This window comes from Cotesia typhae, unplaced genomic scaffold, assembly GCF_013202065.1.
Source record: "Cotesia typhae breed Kobodo isofemale line unplaced genomic scaffold, CoteBio_Ctyphae scaffold_121, whole genome shotgun sequence".
NCBI lineage: Eukaryota > Metazoa > Arthropoda > Insecta > Hymenoptera > Braconidae > Cotesia > Cotesia typhae.
Window position 1 is genome coordinate 385,609 of NW_027423773.1, and position 22,994 is coordinate 408,602.

The window sequence follows — 22,994 nt, forward strand, 5'->3', positions numbered from 1 at the left end:
AAAAATAAAAAAGTTAGAATATAATAAAAGGGATGAATTTTTTTGTGACAGGCCCCCTCTATCGGAAGTCACCCACCACCCACGTGGTAAGGGCGAGTGTATGAATGAATCAACTTTGCCCCAGTTTGTGGGTGTAGGCGTATGTGGATGAACAAGAAATACATAAGAGTAATTCTCGATAGTAATAGAGAATTTAGCTGAAACATTTAGCAGCCCTAGAGTTTAATAGGGTGGCTCGTGGGCGGCTCAGACGAGTGGCGACAGGGTGTGAGGAGCTCGAGGAGTACTAGACCGAGAATGGGGTTTATTCATTTCCGTACTGAGAGATACTTTCAAGGAAAACAACTATGGACGTAACCAGATTGCGGGGGTGGAGGTGATATTGGTAATTTTTTAAATTGTTCTGGGGTGGGGGGAGGGTGTAAAAAAATTATGGTAGGTCAAAATGCCCTCAAAGGAGCACATAAGGGGTCTTGAGGTAGGTGTATATAAAATTTGAAGTTGATCTGAGGGGTAGTTTGGTCATGAGAACCAAAAATGTAAGTGGTCTAAAATGAAAATCAGCGATTTGGGCTCCAATTTCAATTTTCTATCATACAAAGCAATCGTGATAGTTGAAAATACCTCAAAGAAAGTTGTAAGGCATCTTAAGGAGGGTGTGTACTAAAAAGTGTGTTCAGAATTCAGAGCAGGCTTCAATGATACCGAAAAAGCAAACCGATTGGCGAAATCGGGCAACTGTATTTGTCCAACAAAACCGAGTAAATATGTTCTTTTAACGGAGCTCTCGGGCAAGCAGCTTGGTCCCCACGTAAACACACCGAGTAAGTAAACACCGCAAGTTCCATTAAAGAAAACTTGTAAGCGGTCTGACCCGCTCGAACTCGGATACTTTGAAAGTTTTCGCCCTTGGTTCCATAACCTCAGACCATAACACCGGCAGATTAAACGGTTATTAATCGTCGCCAATAAAAAGCACAATTTTTATATTACTGCTTTATCTTAGATCCTCGCAAATAACCTTAGATAACAATTGCATAAACTTAAAACTATTCGTTAAGTAACAGATTACCAAAATTAGGGAACTTTTAATCGTTTTTGATATAATTTATAATGCTCTAGCTGTTTCACAATCGTGATTGGTTACGATTTATCGGTAATGTTTAGAAATCAATGCGTGGGCTGAGCGAGTCGCGTGGCGGAATAGTCTGAGTGGGCGGTTTCTGATGGAGTTTACAGTTCTCGAGAGACCACACAACGTTTGTTGTTGTTTTTGTCAATTTTAATGCAGATTACGTTGTTAAAAGTCCAACAGGTTTCGGTCTCACAGAATTCAGGCGCCAGGAGCTGAGATTTCTTCATCTTAATGACCTAGAGTTACTACAACTTGCAGCCAAAAGAGTTCAATTCTAATCAAAAACTCCACACAAAATCCCTCAAAATTGAATAGTTAAATTCTAGTCCTTGATATTCCTAGCCAGATTGCTAGGTCCCAAGGATCCGGCTGCTGGTTATAGGCTATCGGACACTTGATCTAGGACCCAAAGAACAGCCTCGACCAGGTTTGGTTTCAATCCAAAGTTTAGTTTGCTGAAAGAAGCCCAAGAACTTCAAAATTTTGCCCAAATTAGCACTTTTTAGAGCTTGTAGCAGATTTGGGTAACTTTTAAGCTCTAGAATATGATTTTTAGAGTCGTAAATCCTCAGTTCAAGTCCCAAAGCTTGGCTTATGCAGTCTGGCAAGCGTATCGAAGCGTTAATTTGACTCGGGGCCCAAAACTCTCAGGTCGGGTTGGTCAACGACCTATTTACCGGGCAATTTAACGGCAATTAGAGGTTTATCAGCGGCGCTTTTGTTCGTTGTCTGAGGTCAGTCTTGATGAAAGTAAATCTTTGACAAGTTAAAAACCCCAGCCGATAGTTATAAATAAATTAGCGGAGATATTGGATTATTTATCGGGTTGCGTTCTCTGTTCCTTGATCTTCATTTCTCATTAACCCCTCGAGGACTCACTTTATTATATTACCAAGTAAGTTTCTTTCGCCGGCCGACTAATCGTTCAGCTCGTTTCGCGGGTTCGTGAAACTAAAATAATTAATAGCCAGGGTTATTTCGTCGGACTTGGACCTGGTACACTCTTTCTCTTTCTTTCTTTCTATCTTTTTAGGGCCTTTGGGCGCCATAAATCACAACGCCGATTGCTTGTTTGTTCCCACATATCAAATGTTTATAATTGTCCAAATTGAGAAATCACCCTTTTATTCACGATTAATTACCCGTCATATTAACCAAACGATTCTTCAAATTCCCACGGTAAAGTCCTTTTTCAGTTGATGATAAGAAATCATCATCATCATCATCTTCTTCTTCTTTAGAGATTACAAAAAGGACGAAATTCGCCCTCAGGAGCAGCCTCGGCGCCAAATAATTGATTTCAATTAATGTGCTCGGGCCTACTAAGAGATGCGATGCCAGATCTTGATACCATGCAGGGCAAAGGGCCACGAGCGAGATTCTTCCCGGAGGCAAACTTTATTTCTTTTGCTCATCCTTTCGCTTGGTGCTTTTTTATTTTTACTATCATGATAAAATCCTCATTTTTTATCCTTACTCCGGGAATTCTTACTAAAAATATTTTTTTAGAGGCTTTAAAATTCAAAATAAATTTTTTTAGCAGTGTTTTTTCTTGGAACTTCATCCTAGATGAGTAATAATAAAAAAATAAGTGGAAAAAAAATTTTGCACGCCTCAAAAAGCTTCAAAAGTCGGCTTCAAGGTCAAAATCTGAGAAATATAGTACTTTTTTTAATTTTTTGGCCAAAAAAAGAATGAATAAATTTTTTTTTTTACTTTATTTTGTCAGAAAAAAATTTTAAAGTCCAAAAATTATTTCTCAAGATAATCTAAGTAAAAAAAAATCAAGAAAAAAAATTTTACCGATCGAAAAAAACTCCAAAAGAGGATTTTTGGGGTTTTTTTTGGATGAATGGAGCTTAGTATTGATTTACAGACGACGTAGTGGCTCTCGTATGACAACTAGTTGATATGTTACTAGTACTCGAGATAATATTGTAGGGATGGTAAATAAGAGAGGCGATAAATCGGGCCAATTTGGCATAGAAACGTCGAATTTACCGTGTAATAGAGTTGGATGAGGTATAGCCTCATTAAACCCTCAATAAATATAAATATAAATAAAAGTCTTGTTTGAGGGTTTTCGAGGAATATCGATAGTATAAAATGATATAATGAATAGTTTTGTGTTGGTCGAGTTCGTCGAACTGTGAAAAATAATGGAATAAATAAAATGACGAGAAACAAATGCGAATATAGAAGCACTGGGTGCAAAACTCCGATCCTACAGACGACTGTGGCGCCAGAGAAGAGCTGACGCAACACGTACCCAAACCAGAGAGCTACGGTAACTTCAATAAATAACAAATACAAATAAATACTAAAGTTTTAAGTTACGGGATACATTTTCCTTTGTCTAGTGACTGAGGTGCCGCATCTGAATCACCCGATCAACCAGTTACACATAAGTCGCTCCAAGATTCTGCAATTCGCGAGTTGAGGAATTGCCCTGAATTTTTGGATCACACTTGCCGGGAGCGACTTTTGTGATTGGAAAAGTTTACTTATGCTTTGTTTTCGATCGCGAGTCTTCGGGTTGAGGTCTGCCGGGTCTCAGTGATGCAGAGACCAAGTTTACAACCATTCCAGCGCTTAGTTTAAGAAAAATCCTAAGAAACATAAAAAAATCCTGAAAAAAGTAGATTTTTATGAAGGAACAAAGGATTCTATCAAAAAGTACTTGATGGATTGGTTCCAAATTTTGTGGGGGCCTTCCAGAAGGTCAAAAGAAAGTACAGATCAAATTTGGAACCAATCGGAACATTAGTTCTTCCTGGAACTTCCAAAAAGATTCTCCCTAAATTTAGTAATTTCACGTTTTCTCTATTTTTCCTTCCAAATCTATTTTATTTCCACTAAAATTAGTCTTGAAAGCCCCTCGGCAGTCAACCCCTCGAGAAAATTAATATGTCGACCCCCCTGATAGCTTGCAATAGAAAAAATAGGAATTCCCCCGGGGAGCATATTATTCATACAGCGACGGTATTTCTCCGCGATTAGATCTCTCGCGAGAGAATCGATTAATCTTTACTGTCTAAGTAGGCCGTTTTTAAAATGTGTGTGTGTGTGTGTGTGGGGGGGGGGTCTTAAAAACGGATGACCCCCCACCCTCTTGACAGTGCAATGGAGTAAAATCAACAGGTTAGTAGCCGGGTGCCGAATTACCTACCGCGTGACTGCTAATTATCTTGACCAATCCTGGAGGGGTAGGGGAATTTTGAATTCGTAGAATCTGAAAGTTGACAAGATAATAATTTAAATGAAACAAAATAAAGATATCATGTTTCCAGTGATAGGTTAAATTCACGTTAGGCTGGAATTTAAAATTAACACTTTTGATCATATTTATCGATCTTACAGCTCATGAATTTCGATATTTATTGGGGATTAAATTTACTAGATGGCATTAATGTAAATAATGTTGTAACTTTGTAGCTTTGGGCCTCGTAGTCCAAGAGAGTAAAGAAGAGATACCACATAGGTTTTTAAGATGACGATTTTTGACTGGGCACCAATGAGAAAATCTTATGCAGAGATATATCATACTTCCATGATATATACTTACGCCCATGGACCGGTATTTATTACTCGTGTATTATATGTATTAGCATTACATATTAATTCCGCTTACCAGATGTGCGATCGCGATACCGATCGGGATAACTAATATATCAATGCTATCTGGTAGTTTAGACATCAAAGAGATGTAGACACAAAGCCTCCAGATATATTAATGTCTCATAAACTTTTTTTTTTTTTTTTTACTAAGATTTATTCATCCTCAGGCCCGGGTCGTGTCACTCAAGGCCAGGTAATAAATTCGCGGGTTTTTGGTCAATTTATTGGGACCCAGGCCTCGGATTGGTTCCAAATTAAATCTGTTCCTTCTTTAAAATCTATTAAAGGAAGCTACAAAATTTGGAAAGGATCCATCAAGTACTTTTTGATAGAATCCTAAAACTCTAAAGCCGTAATTCCTTCAATTGTGTTAAATTAATTTCTTGACGGACAGGTTTCACAACAAGCTAAAAAATAATAAAATTCGAAAGTAAAGGCTTTAAGAAATGAATCTGACCATTAATTATTCGTCTTAACAAGACAAGATTCAATGTCAGGCCTAATGATTCACTTAACAATGAACGTGTCCATCTTTGACCTAAGACCTGACCCGAGCCTTGTCAATTACCATGACAGATTGACGTCTCTAGAGTCAAAAAACTCAGTCAATTACTCTTATCGGTAATACTCGAGAGCTCGGAACGTCGGGCCGTCGAATAATAACCAATAATTCATTTGAGATTACAAAATTTTGTAATTACCTCCACGAAGATGGAAAAGCCAATCTCGGTGAATAATTAGGCAATATCGCGGAGCTAAGTTGTAGAACGTCAACCAGTTTTCTTAGCTCCCCCCTCAAGCCCCCACGCTCTCAGCCCGGCAGCTTCTCAGCGCATCCCTTCACTCTTTTATGCTCTCCGCTGGCTAGTAATTAGCCGGGAATCTACTTTCATCAAGAACGAGGATCTTTAAGCGAGCAAAATGCCCTCTGATGGTTAATGTTAACATTAATTGCTTGCGTTGATATCATTTTTCTCGTTTTATCGATTTATTTTTGTGAAATTTAGATTTTGAACTTTTCTTTCTCACTAATTTCAACCAAACTAAGCTTCCAATTGGTTCCAAATTTAATATGTAGCTTTGTTAGGACTTACCTAAAACACCCACAAAATTTGAACCCAATCTATACAGGACTTTTTGATAGAATCCGCTAACACACAGGAAATAAATAAAAACCACAAAAATTAAACAAAAAATTTTTCTTTTATTAAAATTTAATACATCTAAAAATTTTTTTACAAATATTATTAATATTCAAAACGTAATCGCTGTTTCTTTTGATGCATAGCTAGAGGAAAAGAACAATTCATATTATCACTAGGGCTATTATTCATCGTATCATCACACTTACGTCGCCGATCGCTCCTTCTCTCAGAAAACTCGTCAGTCCTGTCGGGAATTTGGGTACGCCATCTCTCGGGGATCAGAGGAGGGACAGGGAATTCTCTACTTCTCTCTCTTGGAATAAGTGGAGCCGATGCTGAAACTGGAGGCATCATAGGTCTGTCAGGTCTTACGTATTCTGGCATTAGAATTGGATTCCTTGGAGGTTCTTGATTTCTTCGTGCTCTTAGCACCGCATTAGAAACATAAAAATCTCTTTGGGAACATGCACTGGGCCTATAACCTGGATCAGGCTGAGGACTGGGGACATAATCTGGGCCAGGTCTGGGCCCATAACCTGGTTCAGGTCTAGGACTAGGTCTATAATCTGGTTCAGGTCTAGGATTGCGTCCATAATCTGGTCCAGATCTAGAACTAGGTCGATAACCTGGATCCAGACGTGGACCATCAGTCCCTCGGTAAGCTTGAAATGAAGGCTCGTAAGGATTTCTGTACGGCGTCGGGTGGTTAGTTTCGTTTCTTGGCAAGTCAAACGGCTGAGGTTCCAAAGAACGTAAGGACAAATTCGGGTTCCGCCAACTGTACAAATTAGCTCGTCTAGGTTCCTCACGGTGTCGTTCAGCAATTGCTGGAATTGGAGGAGGATTATGGTCTTGCCAATTGCGGAGTATTTGGTTCCTATAATTGGAATTACGCTTCGAATGCTTGGAGTCTTTACGGATAATGTCCAGCAAGTCTTCGGAGGTGTTGATCTTTTTGTGACTACAGGATTTCAAGTCCAAAACGTAGTTCTCACGCTCTATCGAGTAACCACGGGCGTCCTCGAACGCTGGACAAAGTTTAGGTCAGTTGAGGCTGTTAAAAGGGAGGAGGGATGATTTTGGCGGGTAAAGAAAGGACTTACCTTTGATGGCCTCGGTGATGTCCCAACCCTGTTGTTGGATCAGGAATCGGCAAACCAGGTAGCCCGTGCGATTTAGTCCGTGGGTACAGTGGACGCCGATTAGTTCGTCTAGAAACATGCAATAGGATGATTTTTTACTTTGATTTATCAAAAAAAATTTTAATTTCGAAAGAGCAAGTCGTTGGTAATTATTTATATAAATCTGAAAGTTATAATGCAGATTGAATTAATAATCATTGAATAACCTATCATTTAAAAAGACGATGAATATAATTATTCGGAGAATGAATAATAAAAAAGCAGTGAAAGTAATTCAAGAAGTAAGTAGTATATGTCTCGAAAAAATTCGTTGTAATCTGAGTCGTCGTTTATTTGCCTTAGGTTGGAGAGGACATTCTTATTATTCCCCTTACATATTATTATTATTATTATTATTATTATTATTATTATTATTATTATTATTATTATTATTATTATTATTATCATCATATAGTGATACTCATTCCACCGAGCGGTATCTCAAAACGCGAGGTCATCTTGTTGTCGTTGTTGTTTTGCATGTCAGTAATTCATACTTTCATATGTATCACAACTACTATCCTCCTCCTTCAACATTATTCCGAGAACACGTCAGCATCTAATGCATAATCTAGAGCAACTAAATTGATATCGTAATCATTTTTAACTCTAACAGCAGTACCCCGTCCTATCTGTCTCCTTTCTAATTAATCTATTTTGAGATTTCATTTAGATTTGCTCTAGCTCACCGTAGTTGTTCGCTTCAATTACACTCCCAGGTACTTTGTTTGTGAATATCAAATTTAAAGTTGATTTGATGCTTCTTAACAAAAAATATTGTGGTCTAAGATACAAATTTGCGATTTTAGGCTTTCTTCTGATTTTTGGGAGGGAGGGGGAGGATGTAAAAAAAATTACAGTAGGTTAAAATGGCGATGAAGGATAATGGAAGGTGTCTTAAGAAGGGTGTATATGAAATTTGAAGTTGATTGAAATAGACCATTTTAAATCGTCGAAATTTTCAGTTGGTGTTTTCGGATCTTTAAATGGCCATAACTCCTAAAATAATTGCTCTAAATACAATTCTGACCACTCTAAATTGTTCCTCGGGAAATTTCCTACAAGAAACTGTGTGTTTTATGAGTCTAAAAAATTTTTTTTTAGGAGATATCGGGACTTTAAGAAAATTCGAAAAATGTAATTGGTCTGAAACGCAAATTAAAATTTTTGACGAGTCAATTTCATTCTGTCATTGCATAAATCACTATAAATTGTGGACCTTCAGCTGTCGATACTCAATCCTGGAAGATTTAGCTTCAGTTTCAGTAAATTCATTCGATTTAAAAATATTTTTATCGTTTAAAATCGTCGACTACTGAACCTGTAAACCGCCTTCTCATTTTCTCGTAGGTATATATCACTCCAGCACATAAACCGTCCCCTTGGGCATCAGTATTTTCTGCGGTAGCTGACACCTTGACTCACTTGTTTTTATTCGGCTGCATCTAGTGAGCTCGATTAGATTACGCTCGAGATGAATTAAAAAAAATCAAAATAACAAAAGCAAGAGCAACAGAATCATGAATAACAATAAGAATAAGAGGTGATTTAAATTCGAACCGGGATTGTTGAGTAATGTGGGAATAACCTGTGCTACTTATCTCAGTGTTTGTCAATTTTTACAAGCCTCGATTTGACCACCCACCGTGTGTTACCAGAATATCGAGAGACAAGTATAGAAAATCAGCGAATACATCTGTCCCGCTGGGAAAGAGCATCCTATCCTGTATCGGCTCTACGGGAGTCGGGTGTACAAAATCGCGGAGGCGGTGTCATCAATTAGCTCCAAGAACGGCATTAATTCAAATCGGCTTTCGATTTAATACTAATTATTTCTATAAACCAACCAGGAATCACCTCAAAAGGACACATGAGAGATCCTGTCATTTCACTTTGTTCAAGGAGCAACTGATACTTATGACGCTTGCTACTGCAGTAGGGGGCACTCAAGAATCTCCTCCGGGCTTCAGGTTCCATTAATATAAGATACTTTAGCAACCGGAACGGTTTTATCAAGATAATTCGCCAATTTTATGGAAATGCCCCTTACATTTTTGGTTCCTATGACCAATCTACCTATCAGATCAACTTCAAATTTTACATACACCCTTCTTAAGACACTTTATAATAACATCTTTTGACGGCACTTTGATCTACTGTAATTTTCTACACCCCCCCCCCCTACGTGGAAGGAATTTCTCTAAACCACGACCCTTTAGCAAACTACAGCGTAATCCCCCACCGAACAAGTCCAGATCAGTAAAGCATTGAGCAATCGGTTATTTTATTGTTTGTCTTCAGCAAACATTCTCATTATTTATTTAAATCCTCGTGGAAAGTTGTTTTATTTAAAAGGCAGTTTTTATTGGAGAGTCCTCTGCCTCAGCTAGATACTCGATATTGAGCACGTTGGTCATTGATAGATGCTAAGTGGTGGTCCAACTCCTTCTCCGCTTACTAGTCTCACCGTATACATTTTTTTCTCATCCTCATACTACTGCTCATTCTTATTATTTCTATTCTCAAGTTGTCTCTTTCGCCGACGAGGAATGCGTTGAGAATAATATAACTCAACTCCTTCACCTTCGCTCATCTCCCGTTTTTTTTTTTTTTTTTTTTTTTTTTATTCTTCTTTTCTAAAAATATCCTCTCGAAATTTATTAATTTTCTGAGGAATTTTGGTGGCAATAAGAGGAAAATTGCGATAATAAATAATCATCATTTTTTTAAATTTTTAATCTAATCGATGTGATACATAATAAACGTTAATCGAATAAGGACACCGAGGTGTATTACAAGTAACTTTCTTTTCATGTGTTTGATAAACGGCGTCAGATAATTAACAACTCGCACGTTAGCTCAGTTGGATACGCGTGGGTGGAGATTTTTTGTTCTTTTTATTCTCAGGGTATTATATATATTACAAGATAAAGAAGTTTAAAAAAGGCGAGATTGTAACGCTAAAAATTTAGAGAAATTTATTTATTTTTTTTTTTTTTTTTTTTTAGAGAGGGGAACAGGATTCTATCAAAAAGTGCTGTATGGATCATTGCCAAATTTTTTAGGTTCCTTTGGTAGGTACTAAAGAAGCTACAGATCCAATTTGGAGCCAATCGGATGCTTAGATCATTAAAAATCTCCTACCGCGGAACTACAAGCTCGGTCGAAAAAAAAGTTGAGCGTTAAAGTAACACGTGTTCCCACAACCTGCGGCCCCGAACACATTCTCAAGGGTCCCCTACGCAGTAGCAAACGTCAGGAGTAATGTTTTACTTTCATGTTTCATTCGTGGCAATGTACAACATGACGCTTGCAAAGGTTATAATCGAGTATGAGTAAATTGGAAGTACCAAATAATAAAACCTCTCGCTTGTTTGTAAGTACAGGCACAGTAAAAAGTATAAAAAAAATTACTCACCATCTTTGACGTCATTGGTAAACTCCTCCATAGCCCGGAAGAATCTAGAAAACAAAAAAAAAAAAAAAAAAAGTTTCGTTAGATTTTCGCTCTGGGTAGGAAGAAGTTAATTAGAGCGTCAAATAACCGCGAAATGACGGCGGCAGGTACGCTCAAAGGCTAGTAGGCAACAATATGATTTAGGTTGATTTTGTTGTGAGACTAGGTAGAGATAGAGGCGTCAAAACAGCCTTTTAATAGGCCGACTTGTTCATGACTTATGACGTAGAAAAATCATACGGCGCAAAAATAAAATATATATATATATATATATATATATATATATATATATATATATATATATATATATATATATATATATATATATATGTATAAAAGAGGAATTTGTTTTGACCACTGAAGAATCGCCGAGAATGTCAGAAGATAAATTCCGCGGGTTATTTATTGACTCAAGTTAATCCGTTAATAAGCCGTCTATGTATTGACCGGGGTAAAAAATGAGCTGAAAATAAAGGGGATGCACGAGTGGAGAAGCTACCCGTGAATTATTACAAACTCTCTTTATCTTCGGATCTTCTTTACTGCGGGACGAAAACAACTTTTTACGGCGAGTATTGCGGAACCTTTTTTATTTGCCCTTTTGAGAGGTGAAGGATTTTCGGCTCTGAGAAGTCAAAATTATTTTCGGAGATTAAAGTAGGCTAGAATAAGTGTGAATACTAAATTTAAAGTTGATCTGAAGTTTTGTTTAATTTTGGGAACCTAAAATTTGAATAATATTTTTACCTGTTCTGTATGGGGGGGGGGGGTGTAAAAAAATTATGGTAGGTCAAAATGCCCTCAAAGGAGCATATAAGGGGTCTTGAGAAGGGTGTATATAAAATTTGAAGTTGATCTGAGGGGTAGTTTGGTCATAGAAACCAAAAATGTAAAATATCCAAAATCTTGAAATTTCAATTTTTTCGCTTATATTAAAGTAAATTAGTGCCGAAAACCTCTGAAATATAAAATTAAAAGGCAGTATCAGTAAAATAAATGTAGCTGTTGCGTGAGAGAAACCACTTCTCGGAGATCTTCGTTCGTGTTACGTTCTTACAAACTGTTTATCGTTAGTGTGGGTTTTAACGGAGAATAAAATGAAAAAGGAGCCAGTAAGTTGTTACTTGGCGCCGTGCAAAGGTTAACACGCCTCTTGTTGCCAGTCTGAGGCATCAAAACAGTGACAGATGCCCGGGAGGACGGGAAGATCAAGAAAACGCAAGTCATTTTTACCTTTTTATTATTATTTTCCACCCACGCGCTGCTTTAGAATTTCTACAAGGTTAATTTCCCCGGAAAAAAGTTCATTAGATTTTTCAGCGAAAAATTTTTATGAAAAAAAAAAAAATATAAAGTTTAAAGTCAATTATTTTAATTGAATGATTGCTGGAATAGTTAATAGCGTAAACGGTCGTTGAATATCGGTAGGGAATTAATATATAAATAAAAACCGCGACAAATAGACCAATAAAAAAAATGATTTATCGATATTGAAAATAATAGTCGACGTATAATGAAATAATATTTATATGCGTATAATAATAATAAAAAGAAAATGAAGGAACGCGCAGCGCCGCGGCGCCGCCTAGATGAAAAATTACCGATGAATATATTTAATTTAACTGTATAAATTTGAATATTTATATTATTTTATCAATAACCATCCACATAATCACACGATAAATCAATCAACCAAATGCATTTTTATTATTATTTACATTTCGGTAATATGTTTATTTTTTTTTTTTTATTTATTCTATTTTATCGAACATTTATTATTTTATTCCAACTTCTCCTACCCGCGAGGCTAAACATTTAAATTATTCCGGCAAAACTTTCACGGATACTAATGTTATATAAGCAACGTATCAATATCTTTATACACTTGTCCGTTTATAGTTTCGATTTTAAAGCTTAAAAAATTTTTTATTCAATGGTTTTAAGTCTAAATTTTGGTAAATTGAAGTTGGTACAAAAATTCAAAAAAACTAAAAATTTACATTTCAATCAAATTAAAGTTCAAATAAAAATATCTTACCTTAGAATTTCCCGCTGAATCGGAACGCGCTTCCCTTCTACCGGAACTTTCTTGTACATGAGGCCCAGCTTCAAAAATTCCTATAACAAAAAGACTTTCTTCAATCGACCCAAAATTAAAAGACAAATCAATTAAATTAATTAACAAAATTTATAAATTAAACTTTCACGGAAGAAATAAAAAGATAAATCGCCGGTTGACCAAAGACGCATCTAATAAGATTAGATAAAAAAAACAAAAATGAATAGAATCTAAATTTATACAAAAATTTAAATATTTGTCTCGGGTGTTGTTTTTCCGTTTCCTAAAATTGTAATAGAGTTTTATATTTTTCAGAGATCTTAGATTTAAATCTATCTTCTAATTAAATTAGAAAAGGGAAAAGTTAAATAAAATATTTTGAATAATTAATTAGAATAGTGTTGTGCTTCTACAGTGAATACTAAGAAATATGTTTACCTGCTTGTCGTAGTACCGCGTTGTGTTTGTGAGGTCTATTATGTATTTAAGGTTCGGCAGCGCCTTCAGAAGTACCTCCGGTGTAAACCTGAAATATTTTAATTTTAAGAAAAGAATATTTCGTTTTTTTTTTTTTTTTTTTTTTTTTTAATTTATTTTACACAAATAAAAGTAACTTACTGTTGGTGTTCTGGTAAATACCTCGATATCGTCTAAAAAAAAATTAAAAAAAAAATTTAGTAGCTAAATTTTGAAAAATTTATTTTGCAAATAAAAATGTTGAATTCAAGCTCTGGCATGCAATTGAAAAAAAAAAAAAAAAAAAAAAAAAAAAAAAAAAGAGGGGGAATTTATGTTGAGACAGAAAAAAAAGTTTAATTGAATGTATTGAATTGGACGATTCTTTATATTTATTTATATTGCTGGAAGTAAATCAGGATTATATATCGACAAAGTAGTCAGTTTGTAACGCATTGTGCGTAAATACGTCCATGGGTATGACAGAACCACTTTCCTGATACAGAATACAGGACCGGAAAAAAAATCTATTGGATAAATGTCAAAGATTTTTTTTTTTTTCGCGTTTATCCTTTATAACAATTTAAATTAAGTACAATGGAGAAAAAAATAATATTAATTTATTTGTTGGGATAACAATTATTTAAAAGGCATGGAAAATTGCTAATTTAACAGGTTATGGGCCCAGGTAAGGAATTTTCAATAGGGACCTTCGGGAGGTTATAAGAAGTCAAGTTGGAAAGAATCAAGTCAATTGGTTGATTAGTTACTAAGATATAGTTATTTGAAAATGGAAAATACGAAAAACCAAAAAAAACCTTTTTTGACTGGGTTGAAATTTTGAGCTGATTTTTTGTGGAAATCTTGGGGACAATATAAGAAGTTAAGTTACCAAAGATCAAATCAATCGATCGATTAGTTTTGGAGTTATAGTAATTTAAAAATAAAAAAATGGCATTTTCTGCGATTTTTTTTTCTCCAGAGAATTTAGTAGAAAAAAAAAATTAAAGTTGAATAAATTGAATAAAATAATCTATTAGATAATTAATACAATGTAGAAGTGGGTGTGCATAAATAAAAAATAAAGCATAAAAAAATGTCCGGGTAAATTGAAATTCATATTTTACCACCCTCCTATTGCATCTACAACCTACAACCCCTCGAAAATTTTATAATTGGTGGGCTCTACTAATATTAATAATGGGTTTTAGTAATCCACGGGCCCGATTCGATTGACTGGGCGGTTTGAGATCCTATCTAGCCAACTAACGAAATTTTTTATTTATTTTTTTATTCGTACAACCGAATCCACTCTTGCTTTTACATTTTTGGTCAATATTAATAAATATTATCGTACAGTCGTTGTAATTAAAAGCACTAAAAAATAATTACACGCGTCTTTTTTCACAATTAAATTTTTTTTTTCAAAATACTACTATCATCAAAAAATTTTACGCGTGTCTGTTTTAAAAAAATCGTGATGATTTTCATGATAAAGGATAAATAATAAAAATATTAACCTATAATTCAATTGACACCTAATAACACGTCTCCTTAAATCCACGGGCACATAAAAACTAAAAATAAAAAAATAATCATGCATGATAAAAGGAGCCTCTTTTATTTCAATCTTTATATTTATAAATTTTAAAAACTGAGACCTCTTTGACCCGCAGAGTTTCTGCGCTCCAGGAGGTCTTTGCCGCTTTTGCAACAAACATTATCCATTTGTACTTTATTGTGGATGTTAATTCAGATATAGTTCAATAAAACTTTTATGACGTTTTTTTTTTTTATTTTATCCACCGGTATAAGCACGTAATTTTTTTTTAAAAAGAGAATAAGGATAATGAGAATTAATCGCGTCCTTTGTTCGAGTAAAGGATCTTACGCGACCTATTTTTAATTATTTTAGTAATGGAATTATTTTTTTGGTCATGACAAATGCAGGTTGTCGTTAAATTTTTTTTTAGACATGACTAATTAGGGTACCAGTGAATGATTAAATTTTTTTTTTTAATTTATAGTCGTGAATTTTAGTTGGTTGATGACATTTCAGATGGTTATTAGTCTGAATTTATTTATTGAGTGGAAGAAAAAATTTTATTAATGCAAAAAAACGCAGAAATGGTACTTTCTGTATTTTTAAATTATTGATGACTATAACTCAGCAATTAATTGATCGATTAACTTGATTCTTTTTAAATTAACTTCTTACATTATGCCAAAGGTCTCTAGAAAAAATTAGTTTAAAATTTCAACCCAGTCAAAAAAAGGTTTTTTTTTCGTTTTTCGTATTTTTCATTTTTAAATGGTTATATCTCAGAACCTAATCGACCAATTAACTTGATTTTTTTTATCTTAACTTCCCGTATTGTCTCGAAGGATTCTCCAAAAAATCAGCGCCAAATTCAAACCACGGGCCCATAACCTATTGAACCATTGCGTCAACTTTTTGAATTTTCTCAATTGAAAAAAAAAAAAAAAAAAAAAAAAAATAAAATAAAATAAAATAAACGAGCTTCCAAGGTAAAACCTAAACAAATAGCTCTAATTCGTGAAATGACCGTCAAATTGACTTCCGCGGTGTAGAATCGTCCGGCCACCTGCTTCTCGGAAACCACCCGACTTATTATTTGTTTTCTCTACTTTCACTGTGCGTTCCCCCGTCCATTCGTTACCCCCAGCGTCTGTTTACAACACAAAGCCGTCCCAAAATTTGTCTACGGAATTTATAGCCTACGCCCTTTATTATTGTTATTATCCGGCATGAGGTAATTTAGTATTGTGTAAGCGCAATTGACCACGCGTCTGTTCTTTTATTAACGAAACTGGACACAAGTCAAACTGTAAACTGGAATCGGTCTTGGCTATGGAGAAAAAGAAATAGCGGTAGAGAAAAAAAGGTCGGAAAAATACCGGCTTGTAAAAGTATCCTTAAATCTACTCGCCGGAAACAGCTTCCCATTTTTACACTAAATATATCTCTTTATTTTATTTCATACCCGGTTTTATTGTATCCGTTTTATTATTTTTTTCGGTACTTTGGTGGAGCGCCGAAAGACACCAATAAATAACGGATTTTCTAGATACCTAACAGTTGGGTTTTAAATTACCCGCGATTTACCTGAAACAAGTTTTTTTTTTTTTTTTTAAAGAAAAAATTCAGCCCTTTTTTACAAGCTGTTACTCATATGCGATTTACTCGGGAACTATCCATCCAAATTAGTTCAAAAGTTATCACAAAAAAACCAATTTTTCTGGCATATTTTAAATACGTTCTATAAATACTCTAATTACAATTGATAATTAATTTGTAACCGGGAGGGTTTAGCCCAGGTCCATTTAGCTACCCCTTTCCTCTTTAGAAAGGGCGCCAACTGGGATTTTAGACACGGTGTCCCAGAAACCGGGGAAGCATGAGAGGGAAAAGACAGGGTCGTGAGAAGTCCGAGAAAGGCTGTAAATAAAACTGAGAAAAAAAATTATTTATAACAATTAAAGTGATTTATTCAATCAACTCTACAAACTTAACAATTTTCTTAATACTAACTTAATTGTGAGAACCTCTCACCTACGTTGGCCCTTGCCGATTATTCCTACAACTTAAACTAACTTAATCGTAAGAACCTCTCACCTACGTTGGCCCTTGCCAATTTATTCAAACCTCGTCACTCCGACGGAATACCTTAAAATCTAAATTTTCCCTCGTCAACCTGACGGCATATCAAAATTCTCAATTTTCACGTCAACCTGACGGATTCTTAATTAAACCTAATTCCACGTCAACCTGACGGATTCCTTATTCTATCATTTTTTCTTACTTATCTATTACATCGTCCACCGGACGCTAACTCAAATTTTTCAACGTTTATTATCTCTAAGTTTTCCGAAATTTTATTCCAAATAATAATCAAATTTTCCTAACAGCTCTGAATACAAAATTATCAAATTCACAAAATTTATCACTTGTCGATTTTCTAATTTATTCATTTCCTACGATCCTAATCACAAAATCTACAGAATTATTTTTCCAAATTTCTCAACCAAAATTCTTCAACTAAATTTCACTAAATATCTTCTGACAATTTCTTTCTTTAATAATTTCCTAATTCCCAAATTTCCTCAACTCAATAATTAAAATTGCTTCATTAAATTTAGCCAAACGGCCTAAATTTATCCTTCCACAATTGCCAAAATTTTACACATGACTATAAATGACCTTTATCCTAGACTACGTACTTATTCAATTTTATTATCAAATTTTCTGAACTAATTTTTAAATAATTTTTGATAATTATAAACAAAAGACCGGATTGAATTTAATTAATTTCTCATTTGCAATTATTTAATAAATGTTTTTAGCTCTATTGTCTTAATTACTAAATGACCTTGACGAACTTAACTCGATTGGAATTTGCTAATTATGTAAAGACTACTCGAGACGCTTATTTTTTTCTCAATAAAACTTAGATTGGTTAATTCGGCCTAATGACGATTAGAATGGCCTGAATAACCAATTTACCTGAAGTTCCAATTATATCTGTCAACGATGGAGTTGTCCCAGAGTAAGTAAAATTTTGCGAACAGCAACTGACTTCAGCTTCTCGAATCCGTAAATTCCTTCCTCGTCTCCTCGATCTCAATTTTCTTTCGTACAAATTCTCTCTGTAAATGCCGATAAATAAATAATAGATCAAATACAAATTCGTCAGCCTAAATAAAGGCCTGACGGGATGAAATTTTATAAAGATTTAGAATATAACGGCTCGCTTCGTTCCTCTCTTTCGTGAAGCCTCGAGCAAATTTCTACTTACGTTTATTTTGATGGTAAGTCACTGAGCACTGTAAAACCACAAGTCTCGTCCGCCAAAAAGGTGCTGTTTTCGTTTTCACCGGCTCTTTTATAACCTCTCTCTCAGGTTCTCGAATTTTCCCATTATCTCGTTCCCGTTTAGATTTTCTGGGGGACAACGGTGGAGACTTAGCGACCCGTACGACCCGGTGACGAATCTTACAACTAGCTACTCACGCTCAGAAGGTACGGAGTAGTCCCTACTCACCGCGACAAGATAACAGTGACACAAGCCCCGCGTGGGAATTCAAATTCCCTGTCACAAGTTTATTAACGAATCTGACTCACACCAAAAGATACCATCAATGATATTTTTTAAATGCCCAAGAATCCACATTTATCTAATTATTTTTTTATTACCCTTATCATAAAAAGAACAAATCATAGTTATTTATAGATTAGTAAATTCTTACTGTTTCCAGAATTTTGCCACGTAGTTTATTAATTACGATTGTCATCTTATTGCTCTACTCTAATTATTATTATTATTATTACTATTATCGATGCCAACGTGACATTTTTATAAGCATATATATAAGTCGCAATTGCTCGTATCAGCATTAAATAATAATTTGAAATCGTGACAAGTTCAATATGTTTCTCAAATTGAGTTTCTTTGCTCTTTACATTTGTGTTTTATCCCAGGTATTATTTTATATAATTAACTAATTAAATTCAAAATTACTCAATATTTCGCAATTATCGTTATTTTTTTTTATTTGTTAACTCAATAACTTTTAAACTAAAAACCGATTTAGATCCGGATGGTGACAATCGTCGTTGTTTTGCGGCCTTAAGATCCCTTTAGAGTTTCAAATAAATCGAGCGAACAGTTTCGGAGTAATTTTGAAAAAAGAATGACAATTTTGTTATAATTTTAGCACACTTTCGTCGATGCAGACGATCACACCGCCCCAGGAAACTTTTTCCGTCGAATCGGAGACTGGCAACATGCCCAAGGTGACGCCTGGGACCGCAAGGTATGACAATCCTTTAATTATCAACAATTTAATCGAAAAGTAACTGAATAAAATTCCTTTTAAAGGCTCACATCTGGCACATTTTCGACGAATCCGAAGAACCCCAAGATACTCCAATCGGCAACCTAAAACGCTCGTTTGGTGACAAGACATACAGATTTGCGGACAAGGTTGACGGCGTAAGTATCTTATTAATTGCCAATTTAGCGATTAATAATTACAGTTAATTGATGAAATTTTTATTCCAGTGGACTCAACATGGAAAAGGAATCGTTGGACAAGTAGCTGGAGAATTCGTAACCAAAAGAAAGAGTGCTGGTAAAAAATCAGCACACCCAAATCCCACTACAACATTTCCAAGCCCTCAACCAACACTTACAGTTCCAGCTGGAGGTCCGTACTTCCCAACTACAGGTGTTTCTACATCTTTCACTGCAACCGCGCAACTTCCAAGCACAGATTCAACGTTCGATCTTCGAAACATTCCATTCCCTCCAGGCTACAATTCAGCACCTCCTTCAATAAGCATACCTTCGCCTCCTAGACCCAATCCAACAACTCTGACTGGAGGTTCCTACTACTCAGCTTCTTCGGGACCGACTATTTCGAGAGCCCCTCCAGCCACTAGATCCATAGCCGGGAAACTGGTGTTCATTGACAGTCAGGGAAAGACTACGGAGCTGACTCCTGAACAGGTCGTTGATATTGGAAAGTACTTTGATCAAATGTTGAAAAATTCTAATTAAATTGTTGTGTGACTTCTTTCAATAAAAATTATTCATAATCTATTTTTCAATCTTATTATTATTATTTAGAGAGTTAGAAAAATTTTTCCCGACAATATATAATTAAAAAATGATTCTGTAGCTCAATTACAATTAATGTAATTGATTTTTTACAAAATTTTTAATTGAATAATTGAAAAAAAAAATAAAATAAATAAAATAAAGTGGCTATTTCATAACTTTCATCGGTATTTATAAAATCAAACAACCGATTTATCGTTTATTGAATCAAATCGTTCTAGACATAAAGATTAATTGATTATTAATTATAAATGTATTTTTAGATAGGTAGAAGGTCAAAAGTATATATATAAAAAAAAAAAAAAAAAAAAAAAAAATTAGGAATATTAACGATCTGCGTGAATCGTTGAAAGATTAACGATCCTTTTTATATATACTGTATTATACCTCTTCTCATATATAACATATTATATGTGTAGTTAAACTAGTGGGTTATAATTTAAAAAGTGTTTGTTTCTGAAAACATCAAAGGAAAGGAAACAAAAGACGGGCTGGGATTTTGGGATAACGCTTGAGAAATATAAATAAATAATATATTAAGTTTTATAATAAAAATGTGCACTATCACCGTGTATATTTACACCTTTCACGCCCTTTTTTTTTTTTTCTTGGCCTATTCTAAATTCAAAAGCGTTTAGCGACTTGTTGGTCTTTTAAAGTACAACATGCCGGTAGTTTTTGTTATTTTCCGTGGAAATCGATAAGGAAATCGGCTAAGCAGGTGGTCAAGAATTTAAACCGCTAGATTTATTTTTATTTCAATAGAAAAATTTTGCTGCGAAACTTTTTAATTAATAAATTAATAAAATAAAATCTGGGTGCATTGAAAGAAAAATTCTGGTTATTATTAACATATGAAAGGATACGTGTTTAATAGAAAGTGATAAGTGTGTATTTAACGCCCTGGCGCCTGGCCTGCGCTGATTAAGTCCAAAAAAATCTGTTTGAAAAAGCACACGCTGGGTAGAGAAGAAGACCGCTTGGGGATGTTAACTGTAGATGACGAGTCAAATTTAAAGATATTTAACGGGTAGAATTTTAAATATTTCGGTATCACCATCGATGGGAAATAAATATATAGAAGTGTAATTTTAATAAATTTTCAATTATAGAGAACGTTATTCTATCTGGAGAAAAATTTTTTTTATTATAGTTTATCGATTTAGATCCGGTTCGATAAATATCACTGTACTTTCTTAAATATTGACATTTTTGAAGATATAAGCTCATCCTGATGTTACACTCATCAAGACCTTTCATTTGAGTAACCACATTTTAAAATTTGCGGCAATTTAAATTAAAAAAAAAAAAAAAAAAAAAAAAAAAAAAAAAAAAAAACGCCAAAAAATCCAAAATTCTTTCCAACAAAAAAAAAAGAACTTAAAATTCTTTTTTAAATAAAATAAATAATATTCCGGTCCCAGTTAATTTAAATTATTATTATATTAAGTTTATTTGATTGCGGAAAAATACGGAGAATTAAACGATAACATCTCAGTAATTAAATGAACGTGGGCGTGCGTACCTCGCCGGTTTTGTAATATCCCGGGTTTTTTCCGGATTTACACACTTTTGATCAAGATTTACGTGGATCAAGTATTAAATTCCGTAATTACTTTTAATTATCTATATTAATTTCTTTTTTATACTTCGAGGTCAATTTAATTGCTATAATTACATTGCGAAATATTTTAAAATTAATTATTTTAAGTCCCGCTAGATTTAAAAATTTTTTGAATTCAAACGCGCGAAATTTATAGTAATTGTAAATTAGTACTCACATCAGCCAAAGGAACTTTGAACGCGACTATCCTGGTGCCTTTTATCACGACTCCGCATGGTTTGTAGTCCAACCATCTTTAAAAAAAAAAAAAAAAAAAAAAAAAAAAAAAAAAAAAAAAAAAAAAAAAAAAAAAAAAAATGTTATTAATTGTTAATTTACAAATAAAATCAATTTATTGCGGCAGGTTAAATTAAATAATTAATTATCAGACTTATAATTAAAATTCATCGATTATTAATATAATCAATTTGAATATAATTTATGGAAGTAAATAATTAAAAATTGAAATTTATTGATTTTTTGGATTAAGGCAAGTTTTTTTTTTTTTTTTCTGAGTGATTAATGGCTAAGATTTAATTAAAGGAATTTTTTAGATGTGACGTAATTTTCTTGGAGGGTAAAGTGGCGTCATCTGGCGGTGAGATGGAACAATTCTGTTGATAAAATAGATTTTTGTTGGTCAGAGAGATATTTTTTTTAATTCATACCCTGATAGCCACCTTACCTATAACTTACTGTCAATCTACGTCCGCAATTTGAAGCAAACTTGACGGAAATAGTTGGCAAAGCGAGCGATTACCTATTAGTTACCTATAACTTAGTCTGCAAATAGACGTCAAAACTTGCTGTACAAGTATTTCCTTCTAATTGTAGTAAAGTTGAAAGGAAATTTAACTACAAGTTTGATTGTTAACTTGTATTCAAGTTGCGGCCGTAGATTTCTGTCAATTTGCTTACAACTGTTGTTGAGTGAAGAATTACCGCCAACTTGATGTATAACTTAACCGTAACTGCTGGGAGTCAATACTTACTGAGAAAGCGCTGGCTATCAGGGTAAAATTGAGATTTAATTCATTAAATCAGAGGATACATTTAACAAGTTATGATTAAATCTCGATTCTTGTAAAACGAGGTGAAAACAATAACTTTCCGATTTTTGAAAATCTTCGATTTTTTTAGCGAGAAGTTGAAAAAATAGTATATTACACACCGAGGGAAGTAAAGTAAGAAATGTTTCAGATCACATGTAATTGTTGGCCGAGGCGAAGCCGAGTATATATTATTACTCTAAAAATGAAAATTTTATAAATTTTCACGTGCAGTTTTTAATTAAATTCCAATTATTAAAAATTATAAAATGTCAGCTGATTTAAGTATCATGTTTTTTATTCTACCATAATTTTCTTTAATTATTTATTCAACCAATTCGTATCTGACAAAATAAATAATAAATATAAGTAAATAAAAAAAAGTAACCTCCAAAATAACAAACCAAAAAAATTTCCTACCTATCAGGAATTTTTCCCATTGTAAAATAAAATTTTGCTCACTAAAATATTTGATTTTATTTAAATAATTAATTGACAAAATTCACGTGTTATTAAATAAAAAACTTAAAATAATAAAATACTGTCACCCGCGTGGAAGAATTACGAGCAAAAAAATACCCCTTCACTGTACAGTGTACACAACACTGTTATTATTATTAATATTTAAAACCTACTGGAGCGCCGCCTGG

The 22,994-nt window shown here is 34.1% G+C and overlaps 2 protein-coding genes across 5 annotated transcripts in view; one reads left to right on the forward strand and one right to left on the reverse strand.

Moving 5' to 3' along the window:
* Positions 1-19,676, forward strand: part of LOC141533604 (uncharacterized) — a 32,386-nt gene extending 12,710 nt beyond the window's left edge. The window contains exons 1-4 of one of the 2 annotated variants that reach the window (XM_074252583.1): positions 18,379-18,551; positions 18,788-18,886; positions 18,952-19,065; positions 19,135-19,676. In XM_074252583.1, the coding sequence (XP_074108684.1) occupies positions 18,501-18,551; positions 18,788-18,886; positions 18,952-19,065; positions 19,135-19,632 (762 nt within the window). In that variant the 5' untranslated portion in view covers positions 18,379-18,500 and the 3' untranslated portion in view covers positions 19,633-19,676. Of the gene's footprint in view, positions 1-18,378; positions 18,552-18,787; positions 18,887-18,951; positions 19,066-19,134 lie in introns of those variants that run through there. The other variant, XM_074252582.1, reaches the window with a different exon arrangement.
* Positions 5,938-22,931, reverse strand: LOC141533603 (uncharacterized). 3 transcript variants are annotated; one of them, XM_074252580.1, is made up of 9 exons: positions 22,765-22,931; positions 21,474-21,549; positions 13,214-13,245; positions 13,034-13,121; positions 12,575-12,654; positions 10,498-10,541; positions 7,002-7,109; positions 6,105-6,926; positions 5,938-6,041 (listed from the first exon to the last, which is right to left on the reverse strand). In XM_074252580.1, the coding sequence occupies exons 1-9, from the start codon at positions 22,782-22,784 to the stop codon at positions 6,001-6,003; spliced, it is 1,311 nt and encodes a 436-aa protein (XP_074108681.1). In that variant the 5' UTR covers positions 22,785-22,931; the 3' UTR covers positions 5,938-6,000. The 3 variants fall into 3 exon arrangements, with proteins under 3 accessions (XP_074108681.1, XP_074108680.1, XP_074108682.1); XM_074252579.1 differs by having other exon boundaries at positions 5,948-6,926; XM_074252581.1 differs by lacking the exons at positions 21,474-21,549; positions 22,765-22,931 and adding exons at positions 17,577-17,719; positions 17,869-18,172 and having other exon boundaries at positions 5,950-6,926.
* Between the last annotated feature and the right edge of the window lie 63 nt (positions 22,932-22,994).

Coding starts and splice junctions, on each gene's coding strand:
- LOC141533603 (XM_074252579.1), bottom strand. CDS start 22,784: ATGGGAAAAATTCCTGATAG. Junction 13,246..21,473: donor TCAAAGTTCCTTTGGCTGAT/GTGAGTACTAAT, acceptor ATTTTTTTTTAG/ACGATATCGAGGTATTTACC. Junction 10,542..12,574: donor ATTCAGCGGGAAATTCTAAG/GTAAGATATTTT, acceptor TTTGTTTTCTAG/ATTCTTCCGGGCTATGGAGG.